At 33.3% G+C, this 19,571-nt stretch overlaps 3 protein-coding genes across 4 annotated transcripts; 1 reads left to right on the top strand and 2 right to left on the bottom strand.

Annotated features, from left to right (window-relative positions):
• LOC109724565 (GTP 3',8-cyclase, mitochondrial-like) lies at positions 2,021–7,171 on the top strand. 2 transcript variants are annotated; one of them, XM_020253422.1, is made up of 8 exons: positions 2,021–2,173; positions 2,318–2,388; positions 3,129–3,770; positions 4,154–4,321; positions 4,557–4,748; positions 5,446–5,514; positions 6,004–6,088; positions 6,899–7,171. In XM_020253422.1, the coding sequence occupies exons 2-7, from the start codon at positions 2,323–2,325 to the stop codon at positions 6,085–6,087; spliced, it is 1,221 nt and encodes a 406-aa protein (XP_020109011.1). In that variant the 5' UTR covers positions 2,021–2,173; positions 2,318–2,322; the 3' UTR covers position 6,088; positions 6,899–7,171. The 2 variants fall into 2 exon arrangements, with proteins under 2 accessions (XP_020109011.1, XP_020109010.1); XM_020253421.1 differs by having other exon boundaries at positions 6,835–7,171.
• On the bottom strand, positions 10,647–11,605 carry LOC109724686 (VQ motif-containing protein 17-like). The gene has a single exon (XM_020253585.1). It carries the CDS (start codon positions 11,459–11,461, stop codon positions 10,889–10,891), a length of 573 nt encoding a protein of 190 aa, XP_020109174.1. The 5' UTR covers positions 11,462–11,605; the 3' UTR covers positions 10,647–10,888.
• On the bottom strand, positions 14,069–16,873 carry LOC109724641 (the record flags this gene model as incomplete). Its single annotated transcript, XM_020253521.1, is given in 3 exon segments — positions 14,069–14,300; positions 15,722–15,892; positions 16,705–16,873. Coding segments are annotated over 3 exon segments (309 nt in total). The 3' UTR covers positions 14,069–14,228.

Raw genomic sequence — 19,571 nt, 5'->3', positions numbered from 1 at the left:
AAAAAAGTCAATTTATCTTATTCACTAAACATGACTAAATATTTTACCTATGGTTAACTATATTTTTCTAACGGATACTAACAATAGTGGTATATTTAAAAACTTTAGAACTTTTGTAAGAATAAATATGAAAAGCTGAACTTTGTGTAAAGGAAATGATGGGACATGATTTCTGTACAATACTAAGGAGCTGTTTGGTTGCACGCATTTGCAACTGTAGTGCAGTTGCAAATGCGTGCAGCCTCAATTCCTTTGTTTGGTTTAGTGTAGTTGAGTTCAACTGCTGCAGTTCCAACTACACAAGAAGGTCCAAATACTGCAGTTGGAACTACATCCAAATTGGCCGTAGTTCCAACTGCAGCAGTTGGTGAGGGATAGGATCACCCACAAAATAACAATAATAAATAAATAAATAAATAGCTAAATAAATAAATAATATATGTATATAGGTAAATAAAAATACTTGTAAATAAACTCATACTAATAAAATTTTTTAGACAATACAAGCTTTGTGCAAAAAATTAAATTTTTTAAATTTATTTTATTTAAAATATAAATATAGTTTTTTTAAAAAAATTTTATAGAATGTGATCGTGTATGTTAATTTAATAAGTTTTAATTAATTATAATTATTAAATTTGATAAAAAAAATGAGAGAATCGTTTAAATTTTTAAAGTTTGATTTACATATTAAAATTAAATAAATTAAAAATTTTAAATGTGTCGATTAATAAGTTGAAGAATTATTGAAAAATATAAAAATATTATATATATCTACTTATTTATTTATAAATAGTAAATTTAAATAATTAATAAATTTATACAATTATTTTATGTTTAGTGAAGGTAATCTCACCACTCTATCTGAAGAGGTGACAAAATTCATAAATACAACTATCAGCTTCATATTACCAAACAGAAGAAATGTAACTGCAGCAGTTGCAACTGCGTAAAACCAAACAGACTAGGTGTAATTACAACTGCAGCATTTGCAACTGCATATATTTCCAACTACACTGTTTCTACAACTACATCCAACCAAACAGCCCCTAAGTGCAAGAGTTAAAATTATAATAAAGTCACAAATTAACTTAAAGTATAAGTAAGAAATTATAATAAATTAAAATTTGAGCGTTAAAATATCACCTATTTCATAGTTTATAAGAACCAAACGTGCAATTTATCTTTTAATTTTTACTTACTAAATCCCTTTCATAGATATAGATTCTAAATTTGAATCCTGCGTAGGCCTACAAACAACATCTTAAAAGATTCATAGCTATAAATGCAAAAGAAAAAAAAAAAAAAAAGCACTTTAATTTGTGTGTATCTCATATTGGCACATAATGAATTCCACTGCATTGAAAAAATCTACATAAAATAAAAAAAAAGATAATAATGTTCATTTTTCAACTACTGATTATTAAGATTGTCGAGCAATTATACTTTGAACTTAGATCTTAGGTACTAAATCAACTGTATTAGGTATGGTCGATTTACAATCTTTTATTTATAGGCTCTTTAGATAGTTTAGATTAAATGTATTGGGTTGAATTTTAATTTTAAAAAATATTGGGCATAAAAAAAAAAATTAGATGCATGCATTAGTGGGGCAGGAGAATTAAAATAAAATTGTGCATAGACCCTCTCAACTACAAGACATTTTGAAATAGCTCCATTACCTATCATTTTTTTTTATAGTTGAGACATAATACCTTATAATTTTTTAAAATTAAGTAATTTTAATTAGAAAATTTTTAAAAACTTATTAATTTCATTAACAGTTTTACTAACTAGGCCAAACAGTTAATAACTAATAAAATTATTAACTTAATTAAGTATAAAAAAAATTTCAAAATATACGAAATTAGAGGTTGAGGGGTCTCAATCAAAAGAAAAAATACAAAAGAAATAGTTGAGGGGCTATTTTTAGAATAGAAATAGTTGAGGGGGTTTCCGTACAAGTTTACCTCTTATTAATGTATTAACTAAAAAAAGAGTCTTTGTTCGCACACTTCCGATTCCAATTTAGGACACGAACAACTCCTCAAAAAGCCGCCTTTTTTATTCTTTATTATCACCTTTTTTTTTGATTAATTAATAATATTATTGTTGTTGTTTAATCCTCTCCTTCGATAATTCCGGGAACACGGGAGTAATCGAAAGAGAAAAGGTGCGAGCTTTCTCGAGCTTTCTCTCTTGCCCAGAACTTGTTTGATGTATTGTGTGTGTGAAATTTTGATTCTTTTAATTGGTTTTATGGGTTTTTCTTTTGGTTTTTAGCTGTATAATTGAATTGGGTTTTGTTTGTTTTTAGTGGTGATGATGCGGAGATGCGCTTTGGACCTTGTTCGGCGGTGTTCGGACTCTCGGAGAACGAATTATTTGGTAATTTTTGATAATTTTTTTAGCATGAGTATGCAATTTTTGGTTGGAATTGATCAAAAATTAAAACTTTATCCTTTTTTTTTTGACTCTGATTGAGTAAGTTTAATTGTAGAAATGTTTGGTTTTTTTTTCCCCCCTTATTATGTGGGTTTTGGAGTTTGTGGGTAATTTGTAGGATAAAACCCAAAATTTCAGAAGCTACAATATCTCAAATCCCTTTTTTATTTGTTTAATTTTTCTCTTTATTTGCTTGTATTTTGGGTTCTGTTTTATGGAATAATTAGGCCTTTTCCTTCCCAAAAATTGAAAAAAAAAAAGGCTTTTGAGTTTGAAAATTTGTAATGGAGCCACCCCTGTTGCTGATATTTGACTAGAACAGTGTTCTTCTTATTACCATAAAACTGCTTCTTTTTAATTATGAATATCAGTTCAATGTTTCCGCAAAGAGTTAGAAGATCTCAGGATCAATTTGTTAGAGCCAAAATGCTCACAATTTGCCAAAAAAATCAGTGATTTCAATGGAAAAGAAAATAAAAAAAAAAAACTTTGGGGTTGTTAGGTTATTGTAAGATTACTGAATCGAAAATTGTGAGCTGCATTTTAAAGATACATGGTTTTGTTGTTGTAGCCCTTTTGTTTGGTTTCAACTATTTTGTTCTTATTATATGTTTAGCAATGCATAGCTTTTTCTGAACTTCAGCTTTAAGATTGTGTTCTCATTTCATAAAATTTGTGGCCAGGTTGATGCATGTAGACTCGGGTATGGATATAAGCAGAACAATTGTCCCCCACATAGAGGAAGTGATGAATGCGCTTCGACGATTAATAGCCCGAGCTGTTCCAGTTCACAAAGTTACGCAACTTCATGTGCTACATGGCCCGATACACAACCAAGAGAGAACCCCTCGTCTGACATGTTGATCGATTCATTCGGTCGTTTCCACAACTATTTGCGAATCTCATTAACAGAACGTTGCAATCTCCGGTGTCAGTACTGCATGCCGGCCGAAGGGGTCGAACTGACCCCGAATTCCGACCTTCTGTCCCACGATGAGATTATTCGACTCGCAGACCTGTTCGTGAGTTCCGGAGTGGATAAGATTCGGTTGACGGGCGGAGAGCCGACAATTCGGAAAGATATAGAGGATATATGTTTGCATCTCTCTAGCTTGAAGGGATTGAAAACACTTGCTATGACTACTAATGGGATTGTTCTCGCAAAGAAACTCCCGAAGTTGAAAGAATGTGGGCTCAGTGCGATAAATATTAGTTTGGACACGTTGGTTCCTGCAAAGTTTGAGTTCATGACCAGGCGGAAAGGGCATGCGAGGGTTTTGGAGTCGATTAACACTGCCATCGAGCTTGGATATAATCCTGTCAAAGTATGGAGGCTTCTTTTACTTGCTATATTTCTGTTTTATTTTGGTTTCTTAGTGATAAACCATATTCTGTCATGTTTATCTCCATTCATTTTAGAATGAGATTGGGCATTGTTTTTCTTGTAAAAGCTTTTGCATATGTAGCTTCCTAAATTATCTATGTGCATATGTGTCTCTTCAAGGTGCTATTTTGTACACAAAAAAAAAGTTATCCCGATAAAGCACAAAGGTAAATGTGCAAGTAATTATGTGTCTAAAGGCATATATGATAATTTGAAGTTTCGAGGGATGCACATGTAAGTAGAAATTGTTGGAGTTTACATGTATATTGATCTGCTTTTAGAGAAGCAGCTAACTTTTAGATCCTCCTTTTGCTTCAATTACAGGTCAACTGTGTTGTAATGCGGGGAATGAATGATGATGAGATTTGTGATTTTGTCGAACTGACGAGAGAGAAGCCGATTAATGTTAGATTCATTGAGTTCATGCCATTTGATGGAAATGTTTGGAACATCAAAAAGCTAGTACCCTATGCTGAGATGTTGGATAAAGTGGTAAGGTTAGGACTCTGACAAGTACTAAATATCTTCAATTAGAAGTTAGAAAAAAAAATATATATAATGCTTAAATATTCACTTCTAAATTAACTGTTACTTTTTCAGGACATATTCTATTAATTTGCTGATAACAGCAATCACAGCAAAGTCCTTAGAAGTTGAGTTTATACTTAGTAATTCTGTCTATTACATCCATTTGATATTGTCGTTATTTTGGTAATTGATCGAGCAGCGGCAACAATTTAAGGATGTAAGGAGGCTTCAAGATCACCCTACAGATACAGCCAAAAATTTCAAAGTCGACGGACACTCTGGAACTATATCATTCATTACATCAATGACTGAGCATTTTTGTGCGGGATGCAATAGGCTGCGGCTCTTAGCTGATGGAAACTTTAAAGTGTGTTTATTTGGTCCCTCAGAGGTATATTACGCTCTTTTTCATGCACTGTTACCTTCTCATCATGTGATAGAATGATCTTAATGCCCCATGTTATTCTTCGTAATATTATTAATACTTTGGGATAAATTTTATATCTATTTTCAGAAGAGATAACATTTCAAAGCATATAATATTTAATTGGTAGAGTTAATTTCTTTCATCAGGTTAACGCGATAACCGGTGACAAATTTTGCTTATGTTTAGAAATTATTGTGTACACTTCACATTCTTCTTTCTTATTCTGATTTTCTTTTCCTTTCTATATTATTTGTTATAATATATGAATCTGTGCCTTTATAATGAAATGTTACCTGATGTATATAAACTTATATAAACTAATATTCAAGCCTGTGCAACCCTGCAATCCCATAGTTCTCGTACTTTTTATAGTTTAAATCACTTTTGATGTCACATCTCTCTGATGAAGAGCTCTACTTCCTGAGATTCTTACTATTTTCTCCTTGAATGAACTGAAATATTTTGTTTTATATGGATAGAACATTTATGTTCAAAGTAACCCTTATGTTTTTAAGATTATACTTTTATTTTGCATATTTAAATATTGAGATGATATTACTTTAGGCGACATTCATCTTATTTTAAGAAAAAGAAGGGCACCCTCATTTCAAATGTTTTCAGTAACCACGAGAACTAATTCTGTTGGATTTCAACTCTTTAGGTGAGTTTAAGGGATCCACTTCGTGCTGGTGTCGACGACCTCGAGCTAAAGGATATAATTGGTGCTGCGGTATGTGGAAACTTCTACCCATTCATTATACTATCTGAAACATGTCCTCTTTTTCTTTTTTTGATATTTTGAGTATATACGCCTGCAAAGCTATCTACTTACATGCATATCCCCGTAAAATCTTACTACTCATATATATATGCCCATGAAAAGCGTACTTTCTTACGTATACTCCCTTTTACTTATAGAAAAGCTCCTTTCAAAACTTTTTCACCTATGAAATTGATTACTCTTCTCTCTGGAGATAAGGGCATATTATGTGATTCTAGACTTCGAAGGGATATAAATGAAAATAGAGAGTTTACAAGATTAATTACATGGATAGATGATTTTACAGGGATACATATTTCAATCCCCTTCTTTTCAATCAGTGAACATGTCCTGGGAGCTTATGAAAAGAATTTTTTTTTTTTTTTTTTCAATTTAGCATATTTAGCTTGCATATACCTATATAGGTTGAGAATTGAAGGTGCCTTTCTTCTTTTTCAGGTTAAGAGGAAAAAACGTGCACACGCGGGGATGTTCGACATAGCAAAGACAGCAAATAGACCCATGATTCATATCGGTGGCTGAGGTATTTTATCAAAAGTCGAAGCCTTTTTTTATCTACTGATGTTGCGCTTACTGCCTTTCTAGACATGATAAGAGAGACGTGAAGCGAATTTCTTACATGAATGTTTACACACCTACTGTTGATCCAAGAGCGTGAGCTGAATAGTTTTTGTTTAAAATACTGAGCTGGAAATATGTGTCGATTAAGTTAATCATTGTTGCGCTGAACGAGAGGGCAGATTAGAAGTAAATTACTGAAATGGAAATTACTGAAACTGGAAATATGTGCGGCGTCAGTCCAGTACATCAGACCTATCTTCCAAATGAAGAAAGAGTAATGCTGAATGTTTTACGTTCCATAAATTTATAAAGTGGTGGGAAATTAAGTGAACGGCGCGAAATCATGTAGCCATCCAGAAATAGGTAATGTAGAACACAGGCAAGTATTGTATCGCATCGCAATATATAATGTGTTATCTGACAATATATTTACTGTTTTGATAGTTTCTCTCACTAGGAGTTCAGAATTGAAGAGATATGAGTTGCGTTAAATCTTTTGACAAATCCCAGGCCATCAATGATAGCTTCGCGCCCTTTCTGCCATTTCGATTTGTTTAACCTATCGCGACTCTGTTGATTTTATTTCCTTTTGAAGTTGCTATGAATTTAAGTGTCTTTGGATATGTTATGTTTCCCTACTTCCATCTCTTTTAAGTCACTAGCAAAAGCTGATGATTCATTCTGTATGGTATTTTACCTCTCTTTCAGGTTATCGTGGATTCTGAGGGAGCTCCTTTTTTTTTTTTTTCTTTTTTTTCTTTTTTTTTTTCAGGGAGTAAAAGGTTCTGATGCTCTTACAACTACAGTATATCAAAATGGCCAAAATCAAGATTATTTGAGCTCTCACCAACTTGGTGGAAGGTCTTGTTTCCAAGTACACACTGTTTCTTACTTTATCCAAGCTTCTGACATGTAAACTAGTGGGATTGTTTTAAGCTGTAAACTCAAGATCATGTAATGATCATACATAGTAATGTTGTTTTGTCCTTACATGTAATATATACACAAAACTTGGATATCTATATATTTATGTTGGTATTTGGCATCTCTAATGCTGTTTGAGTAGAATTATTTGAAGACGCGGTAATAGCTTAATCGTTTAAATCCGCTTGGCAACTTCATACCAGAACAAAATTAGCCTGGATGTGCTTATTTAGCTTTGCACCACAAAATTGGATAGAATTGCAAATCAGGATGCATGAAATCTCTTGTTTGGAAATGTTAGTGGTTGTGATTTTGTGGATCGTAAACGCTGCCAACTATTCCAAATACACGTGTCGATAAGAAGGGAACATTCATCGCACTTAAAGGTTTTGCCACAGTCATGAATTTTGACTTAAACTCAATCCATCCGGCCGTTTGGCCTTTTGCTGTTAGGTCTATTGTGAACCGCAGCTCTACTCAACTTATTAATCTTCTGGATTTATTGTTATTGAGTAAAAAGTTAGATGTATTTTTGTCAATAATAAATCGCTAACATTCTACCCCTCAACACCTATGCCACTAACTCTAATATTACTTCTGCATCATAAGTGCTGACCAACTATCTCAAAAGTACGTGTTGGCAGGAAGAACATACTTATCATATTTAAGAGCCTAGCCACGGTGCTCACGAGCTTCGAGCTGGCTCAATCCATCTGAATGTTAGGCCTATTGTGAATCGCAACCTCACTCTACTTATGGAACTCACGCAACTCAATTTATTAGTCTTTTGGGCCTATTGTCACAAGCAGAAAGTTGAACTTATTTTAGCCAATAATAAATAGCCAACAAATTTGACCTAATTTCAGATGAATAAAAATGATTTATTTGCAAATCAGGTGATTGGATGTCTGATTTCAAACATCAAAGGTTGTGACTTTTTTCCCCCCCCTTTTTCCTTAAAATCTACTTTAGATACATATCTTTTGCACATAAAGTCGAAGTTTAACTTTTTTGTACATATCCTTAAGGTTATTTAAATATATATTATCATTCAAAGTGTGGGCCTATGTTGATAGTTTATTAAAAGAGGTAGCTTCGTCTCACCTATATATATATAATCTTCCAATTGACTAATAAACATGCATATTAATAAATAAATAACAATTGTAAATTAAATATATTGGTGCTTAATTACTTTATTGAATTACTTTATTTATAAGTTAGAGCCATTGTCACGTTTTCTATATAAACATCACAATTTTTGTGCATCTTTACTTATAGCCATGCCCTCTTTGGTTGTACCTACACTCAATAATTTAATCATATCTTTGCCAAAATAATTAATAATAGTAGTAATAATAATAATAATTAATACTGAGAGCTTAATGCCCAAGTTTCTATTTTTGATTATATTATGCATAATTTATAATCAAATTACGTAAAACTTTTGAATTAGATGTAAATGTGATTAATTTGATATCAAATTGAGGGTTGCACAATTTTATTTTACTTTTATTTATTTATTTATTTATTTTTTGTGTCACAACTTACAAAGTTATCTCAGAGTTTTTGGCCTTTCAATTGGTTTTTCTAATAATAAATGTTTGAGTGATAATGCTTCAGTACAAACTTCTAATCTCAACCGTTCATTTCCCTTTATTGATTTGAAGCTGCCCACTTTTCGCCGTTACTTGATCAAGCAAAAAATTGTACTGAAGCATTATTTGTAAATTTTCATACAGAGGGTTTAAATTTGAATAGTAAATTGGTGAGCTAAATTAAAAATTAATATGTACTGGAGTACAAAACATGACAATTAATTAAAGTTCTTAAGCACAATATTTAGAAGAAAATCTAAACAAAATTAAATCGAATTTAGTGCCGAATTAATAATTCGGTTGAATGTTAGATATAAATAATTAAATTTTCAATTCAATCTCATGTTTGGAAAAAAAAGATGAAAATCATCTCAAGTTAATTATCTAAATATTATACAATTGAAAATTGGGTAATTTTGGGTTAATAAGTACTAATTAACAAACAATTTCTCATCAAATTCAGCCTTAAATCATAAATTTTGAATCGAAAACGTAGCATTTTTGGGAATTAATTAGAATTCTAATTTGATTAAATTGTGGGATTTGAATTTTAAACAAGGAGTAAACATTTAGAAGCCTATATATGTAGGAAGTTCATTTATTAAATGATGAAAAAGCACATCATATTAATACATTGATTGAGAAAAATAGTATGGGGTATTTTTTGACTGAAAAATTGTTTAATTTTTATTCATTTACTTTCAGAAAAAAATAATTTTTTTAGACGCTGATCTTATGTGAAAAATCTCTGTTTTATTTTCTAAATTGTTTTATCTGAGAAACAAAAGCTTAAAAAAAATTATATTTTCCATAAAATACCCTTTTTTTAAAAAAAATATTTTTCTAAAAGCACCCCCTAAACGTGCCAATCTACTTTAAAGTCCAAATGGATTCCATGGAAAAGTTTTACTTCAAACAATGCATTCACATCCACTCCTTTTTTATTTTTTATTTTTTATTTTTTATTTTTTTATTTTTTTTTCTGAGATACATGCATCCACATCCAATTGATAGTGCCCTTGTTCTATCACACTCTGATCCATCAATTCATTTAATTAATGTGTATGTTGGAAACAATTTATGACCTCATTACACAGTGAAACTTGGAAGTGTATTAGTTAACAGATCCATATTTGATAGAGGTAAAGTAAATTTATTAAATTTGATTAAACTCAATCAACAAAATATTATAAGATGTAATGATTAAATTTATTTGTCAGAATCAGAATTATACACTTTCTCAATGAAAATTGGTTTTCCTAAGAGTATTTTACTTGCGACATCGAAACACGCATTTAAATATAGTATTTATGGACATATATATATCGACTTTTATGCCAATTGTGGATAAAATATATTTCGACGCTTTAAAGCGTCAGTATTTTTTTAAATTTTGATGTTTTAAAACATAAAAAAAAATTAAAAATAATAATAATATTTATCATTGATTTGATACAATAGATGATTTATATGACGGCGTTTTTTAAAGTGTTAGTATTTGTTATATTGTAGAGACACTCGAAGAAGTTTCCACCTAAGGTCGTCTAAAAAAGGTCCTTAAATGTGTTTTCTTGTAGTTAACTGCTACATATAAGGCCAAAACAATAGCAATTAATCATATATATATCAGCAACACCCAAAAAAAACAACTTACAAACTCTAAATTCAAAGCTAATTAAGAACGAAATGGAAAACCAATCACACTAGTGACTTTACCTTTCATGTACCCTTTTTTTTTCTTTTCTTTTCTTTTCTTTGAGAAATGTACAGTGAAAAAATGGGGAAAGAAATAGAAGAAATTTTTTTTTTTTTAACAATCATCCCTAATCCCAAATTCAATCAGCAACCCAATCTCCCACCAGAAGAAATTAAATTAAGATCAAAACAAAACAAAAAAGTAAAAGAGACAAAAAAAAGATATATGCAAAAATTGGAGTAATTAATTACTGATCCTCAAAGTAATTAACCCCCAATCCAAAACCCATGCATGCAATCTCCTTAAAATTTAATTCACTACTACTGCTTAATTATGACTAAACATCTATAGAGAGAGAGATGAACTCCTGTGCTTGTGACATCTTAGCCGTCGAATTGTCTCAAGATCTGTGCAGCACTATTAACGATGTGTCCCGTTAAGTCTACTTTACTAGTACTGTACGAACTTTGAGACAGTTCGTCGGCTAAAAAATCACAAGCACAGATGCTCGCTCCTGTGCTTTTAACATATTATTAAGTTGTAACTATCCATTGATCAAATAAGGGAGCAAATGGAAATCACCAAGGCCTTGTAGGAGGAACTGATCATCATCATCATCACCATTTTGATCCTCCTCAAGAGCTCTCAAGAACCCTCTACTCTCCTCCATCCAAAACACCCTCTCCTTTTCTTCTTCTTCTTCTTCTTCTTCTTCTTCTTCTACTACTACTACTTCTTCTTCTTCTTGTTTGATCCCTTGTTCATACCATATGCATGCTTCCTCCTCTCCATGAGAGGATGATGAGCTCGGCTCTGAGGCTTCTGCAGGCGGTAGCGGTGGCGGTGGCGGTAGCGGCACAGCGGCGTTCTGGGCCTGCGGATTTCTTGTTCTGGCAGTCTTCTTTGTATGGTGCGGCGCGGCGGCTGCAGGGTCGGGTCCGGTGAGCCGCTGGACGAGGTCGCGGAAGTTGGCGGCGTCGATGTGGATGATCTCCGGGGGGAGGACGTGCCATATCTTGATCTGGGGTTTGCTGATCATGGGCTTGGAGATGGCGCGGGAGTCGCGGTGCACCGCCGCCATCGGAGGAGGACGGTGGCGGCCGCCTTGCCGGTTCATGTTGTTATGGAGAGAGAGAGAGGGGGGGAGAAGAGTTTAGAGGGGAAGGAAGGATAGAGTAGAGGAGGAGAGGTGAAAATTAAGGAGGGAGAGAGAGTAATATAGAGGGGAAGAGAGAATATAGTAGTGGAAAGGGGAGAAAAATAAGGAGAGAGAGAGAGAGAGAGAGAGAGAGAGAGAGAGAGAGAGGAGTGGATGAGGATAGGGCTTTATACTAAGGTTTATTACATAGAGTTGAGTCCTCTTATTTTAAGAGTACAAAAGTATTTGTATTTATAACTTTTAGCCATCAAAATGGTTCAAAATTCATCTAACATTATTAATGATATGTGCCATTAAATTTTTTTTTAGTAGTACTCTATAAAACTTAAGATAATTCAATAGTTAAAAAAGTATAAAAATATTAAATTTTTTTGCTTTTAAACGTACGATAACTCATCTCATTTATATATATATACATGAGGGGAGGGGAGAATAATGAAGGGACATGGTTTGGATGAATGAGGAAGTGGAGGTTGGGGGTGGGGGGATTGGGTTGGGAGCATTATATTTATATGTTTTAAGGGCTTTTTTTGCAAATAGCCCCCTTATAATTTTTTTTTTTAAGATTGGCCCTGTCAAAAATTTATTTGCAAAAATGGCCCTGCTTCCGCCACGCAAGCGCCACGTCAGCGCCACGCGGGCGGGGCTGGGCCAGATGGTTAAGTTGAACACGGTGAACCATTCACCGTGTTCAATACAAAATTTTTGTATTGGACACGGTGAACCATTCACCGTGTTTAATTATTTGTATTGGACACGGTGACCATTCACCGTGTCTAATACAACTATCTCCAACTTACTCATTATTGGGGTATTTATATTGGACACGGCGAATGGTTCACCGTGTTCAACTTAACCATCTGGCCCAGCCCCGCCCGCGTGGCGCTGACGTGGCGCTTGCGTGGCGGAAGCAGGGCCATTTTTGCAAATAAATTTTTGACAGGGCCAATCTTAAAAAAAAAAATTATAAGGGGGCTATTTGCAAAAAAAGCCCCTCTTTGTTTGATTCTTCAGCGATCTTGGAATTAGTTCTAAATAAATATATAGCTGATCAGTGCTACGGATGGACCGACCGTTGGAATTGGCCGATCGGCTCTCTGATGGTTGATCTGGATCAGAATGTGTACGAGCTCAATTCAATTTGGCCACCGACCGTCGGAATTGGCCGATCAGCTCTATGATGGTTGATCTGGATCAGAATGTGTACGAGCTCAATTCAATTTGGCCACCGGTAGATTTGTGGATAAGTTCGATGGATACATGCAAGGGCGGGGACCGACGGTAGGGAGCGGACATCGATTCGTCAGAGGATGATATAGTGATAGGTGGTTCAGGAGGTGGAATAAGTAGAAATGGGGCTGTGAACACACCAGTGCCCATAGCTTCAAGTTACCAACTAGTTTCAGAATCTTCTGGATGCTTCTAACTCAACTGCAGGTTAGGACTGGCTACTCTTAGGGCTCCAGGCAGTCTTCCCTTTCCTTCACTGGCCAGCCTTTTCCACTTCTCTCCAATTTTCATCAAACTTGCATGCCAGCGAATGTCTGAATGTGCTACACGTAATGAGTTCTTTAACGGAATTTGCATATTCACTTCACTGTTTGGACTGCTGCTGCAATAACAGATAAAGACTTCATTTAGAATTCCAAAAAGATTGCATTACGTATGGTAAGAGAGTACGATGAAAAAATATGAGATTACGTTTTGCATATTGTAATGAATCGGTTATGATATTTTTACTGCAGTTCCACTGAAAAATACAAAAGCATATCCGTATTTTTCTTTTTCCGACTCTATTTTATCTATCAGTGTCAGATGAACTTCAATACCAAACTCGCCCAAAATGATGAATGAACTAATAAGACATGCTAAAGACAAATAAACTTAATTGCACATTAGTCCCCAATCTTTTTCTGAACTTTTTTGGTCCAGCCTTTTTTTTTGCAGTAAGGCCTCCAACCTTAAATTTCAGCGTCAGGTAAGTTCCACCATTAAAAATAACATTAACTTTATCACAAATTATTACAAGCCCTATTACTGTACTATTGATCGTACGAAACGCTGGATGCTATCAAATTTTTCGCGTTAAATCTGCTCCTTTGACCATTTTCACCCGTTACATCATACTATTCAACCAACTACCCACTCAACCCTAGGGGACCACTATTATTCTAAACACACATCACTTCATCCAATGGTCGAAAATTTAATAGCACCAACCGCTTGGTACTATTAATTAATAGTATAGTAGCCTAAGTCAATTATCACATCAATACCAATCAATATTTGTCGTATTACTCCCATGTCTGGATCAAACCTTACCACGTGATAATTTTGTTAAAAATTACGATGTTTTTGACAGTAGGTACTAAATTGAAAGAAAAACTAAAGGTTCGGCACCTAATTGCAAGAAAAATAAAAAGGTTAGACAACAAAGTGCAAAGGCATAGTTAACCCAACATTTAGAATTGCTATCTATATTATATGTAAGCAACAAAATGAGGACCCCCTTTTGAAGCTTTCTTAATAGCGTAAATAGGACTAAACAGCAATCAAACACAAGAATTTCAGAAAATTGCTAAGGGATATTTGGGTTCGAAATGTTGCTTCATCAAATCCGCTCTACGTACATCAAATTCAATAGCAACTGATTGTAAATTCGGCGCCAATACAACAAACAAATGGATGCATTCAAAGGACTTGAAACTGGCAACTCAATCATATACTATAATTCCTCAAATCCTTCTTCATCTCCTTCTTCCTCTATCCGTTCAAACTGTGTTCTCCAAATCTCCATCTGCGACATCATGAGAAAAACATATACAACAAAGTTCATGTCAATTCAATTTGTTTATATATAGATATATATAAATCAGACAAGGAACGCAGAAGCAGCTTCATGTGATTTCCCCTTTTAGATCATCGAATGATTTGAAAACAAACTGGAGTGATTAATCTTATATCAAAACATGCTATACACAACAAATGCAAATTGGAGTGCTTTTATTTATTTATTTATTTTTGTTTTGTTGGGATTAGCAACTCTTTCCATGGAAAATGAAGAGAAGCTTCAGCATTCATAGTCCAGAAGGGTAAAACCGACAGAAGTTTCAACCATTCTATGGTGAGGGTTAAAACCTAAATCTGTGTATCCAGAATGATGTTAAAATCCCCCGAGTGCAAAAAAAGTGGGGTAAATGCACCGGAACCATCTAAGATTCACTCATTTGTAGTAGACAGCCACCTAAACTTTCAAAATTTTGTAATTAAACATCTAGATTCATATTTCATCAATTTAAAGCGATTAAAATTAATATAATCAGTCAAGAAAGGATAAAAATCAACTTCTGCACTACAAAACTTCATTTTGATGTCAAATTGATCCTTCGGTAAAGCCCGAATGTGTCCTTTATTATTACTTAATCATTTGACTAATATTACTCGCTTTAAATTGCTAAAATGTAAACCTAGGTGGTCAATTGCATAATTTTGAAATTTCAAGGAAATATAAAAATTTGAAAGTTTAAGTGGCTATCTGCGAACAGGTAAAAGTTCAGGTGGTTGTGGTGTATTTAACCCACAAAATAATGTTACGAAATTACGCTTTATTTCTAGACAGAACAAGGTCCTTTGATGCCACGCTATACCATATAGCCAATGAATGCCAAAATATCAAACTACTACTGATTTAGGAAATCAAAAGAGTAATGGGGAAAAAGATACGACATAAGATAATTAAGAGTCATCATCTCATCAACAGTACAGCATGAAATAGATATCATAAAGCAACCTATTTGTCGCCATTTACATAAACGAAAAGATTTTTAAAGTTTATACCCAATCGTGCGCTGGCCTGGCAGCATGTCATTGGATATAAGGCTATCTTGCTTAAAGCAAGCAGCCCGATCAATTTAGCGCCATCAGCATAGTAAGTGAATTTCTCAGCACGCAAAGGACGAAAATACCCTCTTTCTTATTTTCCTTCCATTCGCTTTATGACTACTTGAAACTTATCAGCAAGCCCAGCCCAAAAAGCATTTCGAAAAAACATATATATATAAATATGGTTTTCTCAGTTTTATTAAGGGGCTGTAAATTAAAGAGAACAGGGAAAATGGAGTCATGGTAATAGGCAACAGTAATGAAATTTCAGGTCAATAAAGGTGAAGAAAAATGAAGTTATGCAAACATAGGTCAATAATTTTTCAATTGCATCACCTGCGCGTCAGATAATCGCAACTGTTCTGCTACGAAAAGTATGCTGTTGGAAGTTTCTAACGGTGCATCCAGACTGAAGTGCATCTCTTTAGCAACCTCCTCGTAATCGACCACACTAACTCGAAAACCATGCGTCATGAAAAGTTTTTCCAACCGTTCCTTTTTTGCCGTCTGCAATATAAAGCATAGCCCCACTGAGCAGCGACATTGAATAAGAGGAAAAGAACATGGGGAAAAGAGAGTGATTTAGTGCTTGTTGGGGCCCAGTTCTAGCACAAAATTTGGCAAACAAAAAAGTTTGGAGCTGCCACAGCAATGAAAAGTTATAATGAGATTCTGAGCCCCAAAAAGAAGCGCACCCATCTGGAGTGGAGTTTCTGCATCTCATAATCTGTTCGGGGGATTTTAATACAGTGCTTCTCTTAATGGCACTACTCAGATACCACTTTATCGAATAGAACTAGACCTTATAGCAAGGGCAAACACGCCCTTAGTTCAATTGGAGAGGATTTTGATGTAAGCTTTAGGGATCATTATTTGTCCGAAAGATCATCTTCCCCTCTTTACAAATCTTGATGGCTGCTGTGTAAGTAGTATATTCTGCATGGAACATAAAATGTTCCGTCGTCTAGTGGACCTAACCATAGATTAACTAAAAGGTTGTTTGCAATGTTGTTTGAGCAGCTGTTTGAAGAAGCACTAAAAGGCTGTTTGCAATGTTGTTTGAGCAGCTGTTTGAAGAAGCACTAACAAAATTTTCATTAAAATTCTTCCCTACTAGCTTCCTGCACCAGCAGAAGCAGAAGTTCCAAACAGTGAACCTCTTTTCTGCGCCCACAAACTACTTTAAGCTTCCGTCCACAACAAAAGCTCCTTGGTTTTTTTTGGTTGCTAAAAGCTAAACTACTGCTTCTTGTAGTAGAGAAGCTTCTTTTGAGAAAGGGTAAAGAGGCACATAAACATACTAGCATAATGATTCAAACCTTGTCTTCAAACTTGTTTCCTTCCAAGCAGGCAGGTAATTCTCCCAGAAAGATGCTCCCTTTCATGGCTAAACTGCTTATAACAAGCAATAAGTCATTCAAGCTGGCCAAAGTCGACAAAGGTAGCCCCTAGAAGGCACCAATTGTTAGTATCCAGAGACCACCAACCCTAAAAAGAGTAATTCAAAATGAAATCCAGGAACTCAATGAATATGGTCTAAGCTGCCTATTGTAGCCCAATGTAACCCAAATCAATAATAAATATTTATCATAGAAAAGAAACTGGAAAGCAAACATGAGTCTTTCTGAACAATAAACCAACTAAAATGTAAAAACTAGAAGGAACCCATTTAAGGAGCTGACAATTGCAGTCGATTTACAGCGTCCATGGGAATCTATATATATATATATATACACACACACACACACTAAAGTCCGTGGGAGAGGCGTGCTGCTCCACACGTGCTTCTCCCACCTCCATTCAACACCCTTTTCAATAATATGTCAACGAATGAGAAGAGAACAAATGTCCAATCAAAATTCTCGACGCAGCTGATGCACCGTAGACCAACTCTAAAATATATTTTTAAAAAACATTTTTGTACTACAATTAAGTTCTTTAAATATTGTATATCACATATATCATATCATATTTTATTTTAAAATACTAATTGTTAAATGTTAGGAATAATTTATAAGATATATTTATACATTTGGTTCATTCTTTTTTCCCCCTCTTTTTCCTACTTAAATGGATAGAATGAATCCTCCTCAATTTTTTGGTGTGCCTGATGCACCATAGACTAGCATGAAGTTAAGATTTTTAAAGCTACTTACGTATAACACATAACTTTTATGCATAAGTTTCTTAAATATTGTATCACATTAGTCATAGAATAATTTCTTTAAAATATTAATCATCAAATATTGCGTGTAGTATATAAGATATATTTATATACCGGATTCGTACAATTATTCTTTTCTCCTTTTCCCATGAATCAATACACGCAATCAATTTATAAAGGGTAAAGAACCCCCCTCAACATTCACCAATTTGAAATGGGCTCTTTAACTTTGTATATTTAATATAATAGCAATTTTGGCAATTATATCCCCTAAACTATATCACATAGTTCAATAGGCTCCTCTCATAAGTGGACTTACTAATTACACAACCATTTCAAAATATTTTTTTAAAAAAAAAACCTAATTTTTTATCTTCCAATTTTGATAAGTAGACATGACGACTGAAGAATAGGTTGAACCAAACTTTCAAATTTTATCCATTTTTTTACATTTTGGAATACAAAAATAATTGTTTGAAGCTTTATAAATACATACAACCAGTGATTATGTAATTAGTAACTTTAACTGAATAGGGGGGTCTATTGAACTATTTGATAAAGTTTAAGGAGTCCAAATGTCCAATTGCCAAAATTTAAAGTCCCGATGTCAATTGAAAATAAAGGCTAGTGAAATTTAAAATGAGTAAATTTTTGAAAATAAAAGAATATCACTAAAGGTATTATGGAACTTCCTCCCACGTCAGCTGAGATGTCAATGAGAGGATTTCAAGACTAAGTTTTCAAAAGTGCACCTCAAGGATGTTAATGGCCAACTTGCTCTCCTATTTACTTTTTTTTTTTTTGCTCCCTCACATCTCACCATTTTAGTAATTTCACATCAAATGTTTCCCAATCCTCTTCCATGCTCCCTTCTCCTGACAGTAATATTATTGCCTAAACCTAGTCTACGATAGACCACCAAACTAATACTAATAAATTTAGAGAAAAAGATATTCCAATATTATTATTTTAATATGAAGTTTTCCAAATGTTACAGGTTACATCCAAAAGTACAAAGTTTTTAAAGTAATATCTTAATAAGTGAACTTTGAAAAATGATCTGTAATGGAATTGGTGCATNGCAAAAAAAGCCCATGTTTTAATTATATACAGATTCTTGCAAATATAATAAATTATAAATATATTTTTATAAAATTTAATTTTTATATATTATTTCTATAAAAGTCATAATATTTTTGAATAAATATATTTGTGATGTCAAAAATATCATTTTACTTATAAAATAGACAGTATTTTAACGGTAACAAATCAGAAGGATATATTTAAAAATATTATGACTTTTATAGAAATAATATATGAACATTAAATTTTATAGGAATATATTTATAATTTATTATATTTATAGAGATATGTATGAAATCAACCCTATTTATATTTATATTTATCTTTATACATATAAATGTCAAAGAAAAAGGTTGAAAAGGACAGGAGAAAGCACTAAGCTTTAGGCAATGCATGCACCAAAAATGTGTGCACAAGGAGATATTTTTCTCTCTTTTATTATTTTGGGTCATTAGTTGCCAATAAATTAATGATGTAAGTTGGCCTCTCCTTGACCTCAATTGCCACTCTATTTAAAGCAGTACATGTCCCTGGAAAATTATGAAGCTACAAGTTTATCTTATTTCTTAGAGCTTCAAAATTAATGTGCAAGTTTGTCCCTGTTGTATTCAACTGATATTTAATGCTTTATAAAGATTTTTAATAATTTGAAATTTTGGGATTCCCATCTAATATAAATGAATAGAAAGAACAAAGAAAATATTAACTTTAACATGTCAACTAATTATAAAGAGGAAGCTATATATTCACAAGTTATAAATATTTAGATAAATATGTTTGATAATTAAAACTTTTGAGGAATAAATATCTAGCTAATTGCACTAGGAATATTGTAACAAAAAATAATGCTTACAATTTTAAAAATAAATAATAAAAAAAGGAATTCTAACACAATAACATCATTTCCTAGATGCATGGGGATAAGGTTATATAAATTAG

The sequence above is a fragment of the Ananas comosus genome, linkage group 19 (genome assembly GCF_001540865.1).
Source record: "Ananas comosus cultivar F153 linkage group 19, ASM154086v1, whole genome shotgun sequence".
Lineage (NCBI taxonomy): Eukaryota > Viridiplantae > Streptophyta > Magnoliopsida > Poales > Bromeliaceae > Ananas > Ananas comosus.
The sequence above is the reverse complement of the archived record's forward strand: the minus strand, read 5'-3'. Positions and strand labels throughout refer to the sequence as shown.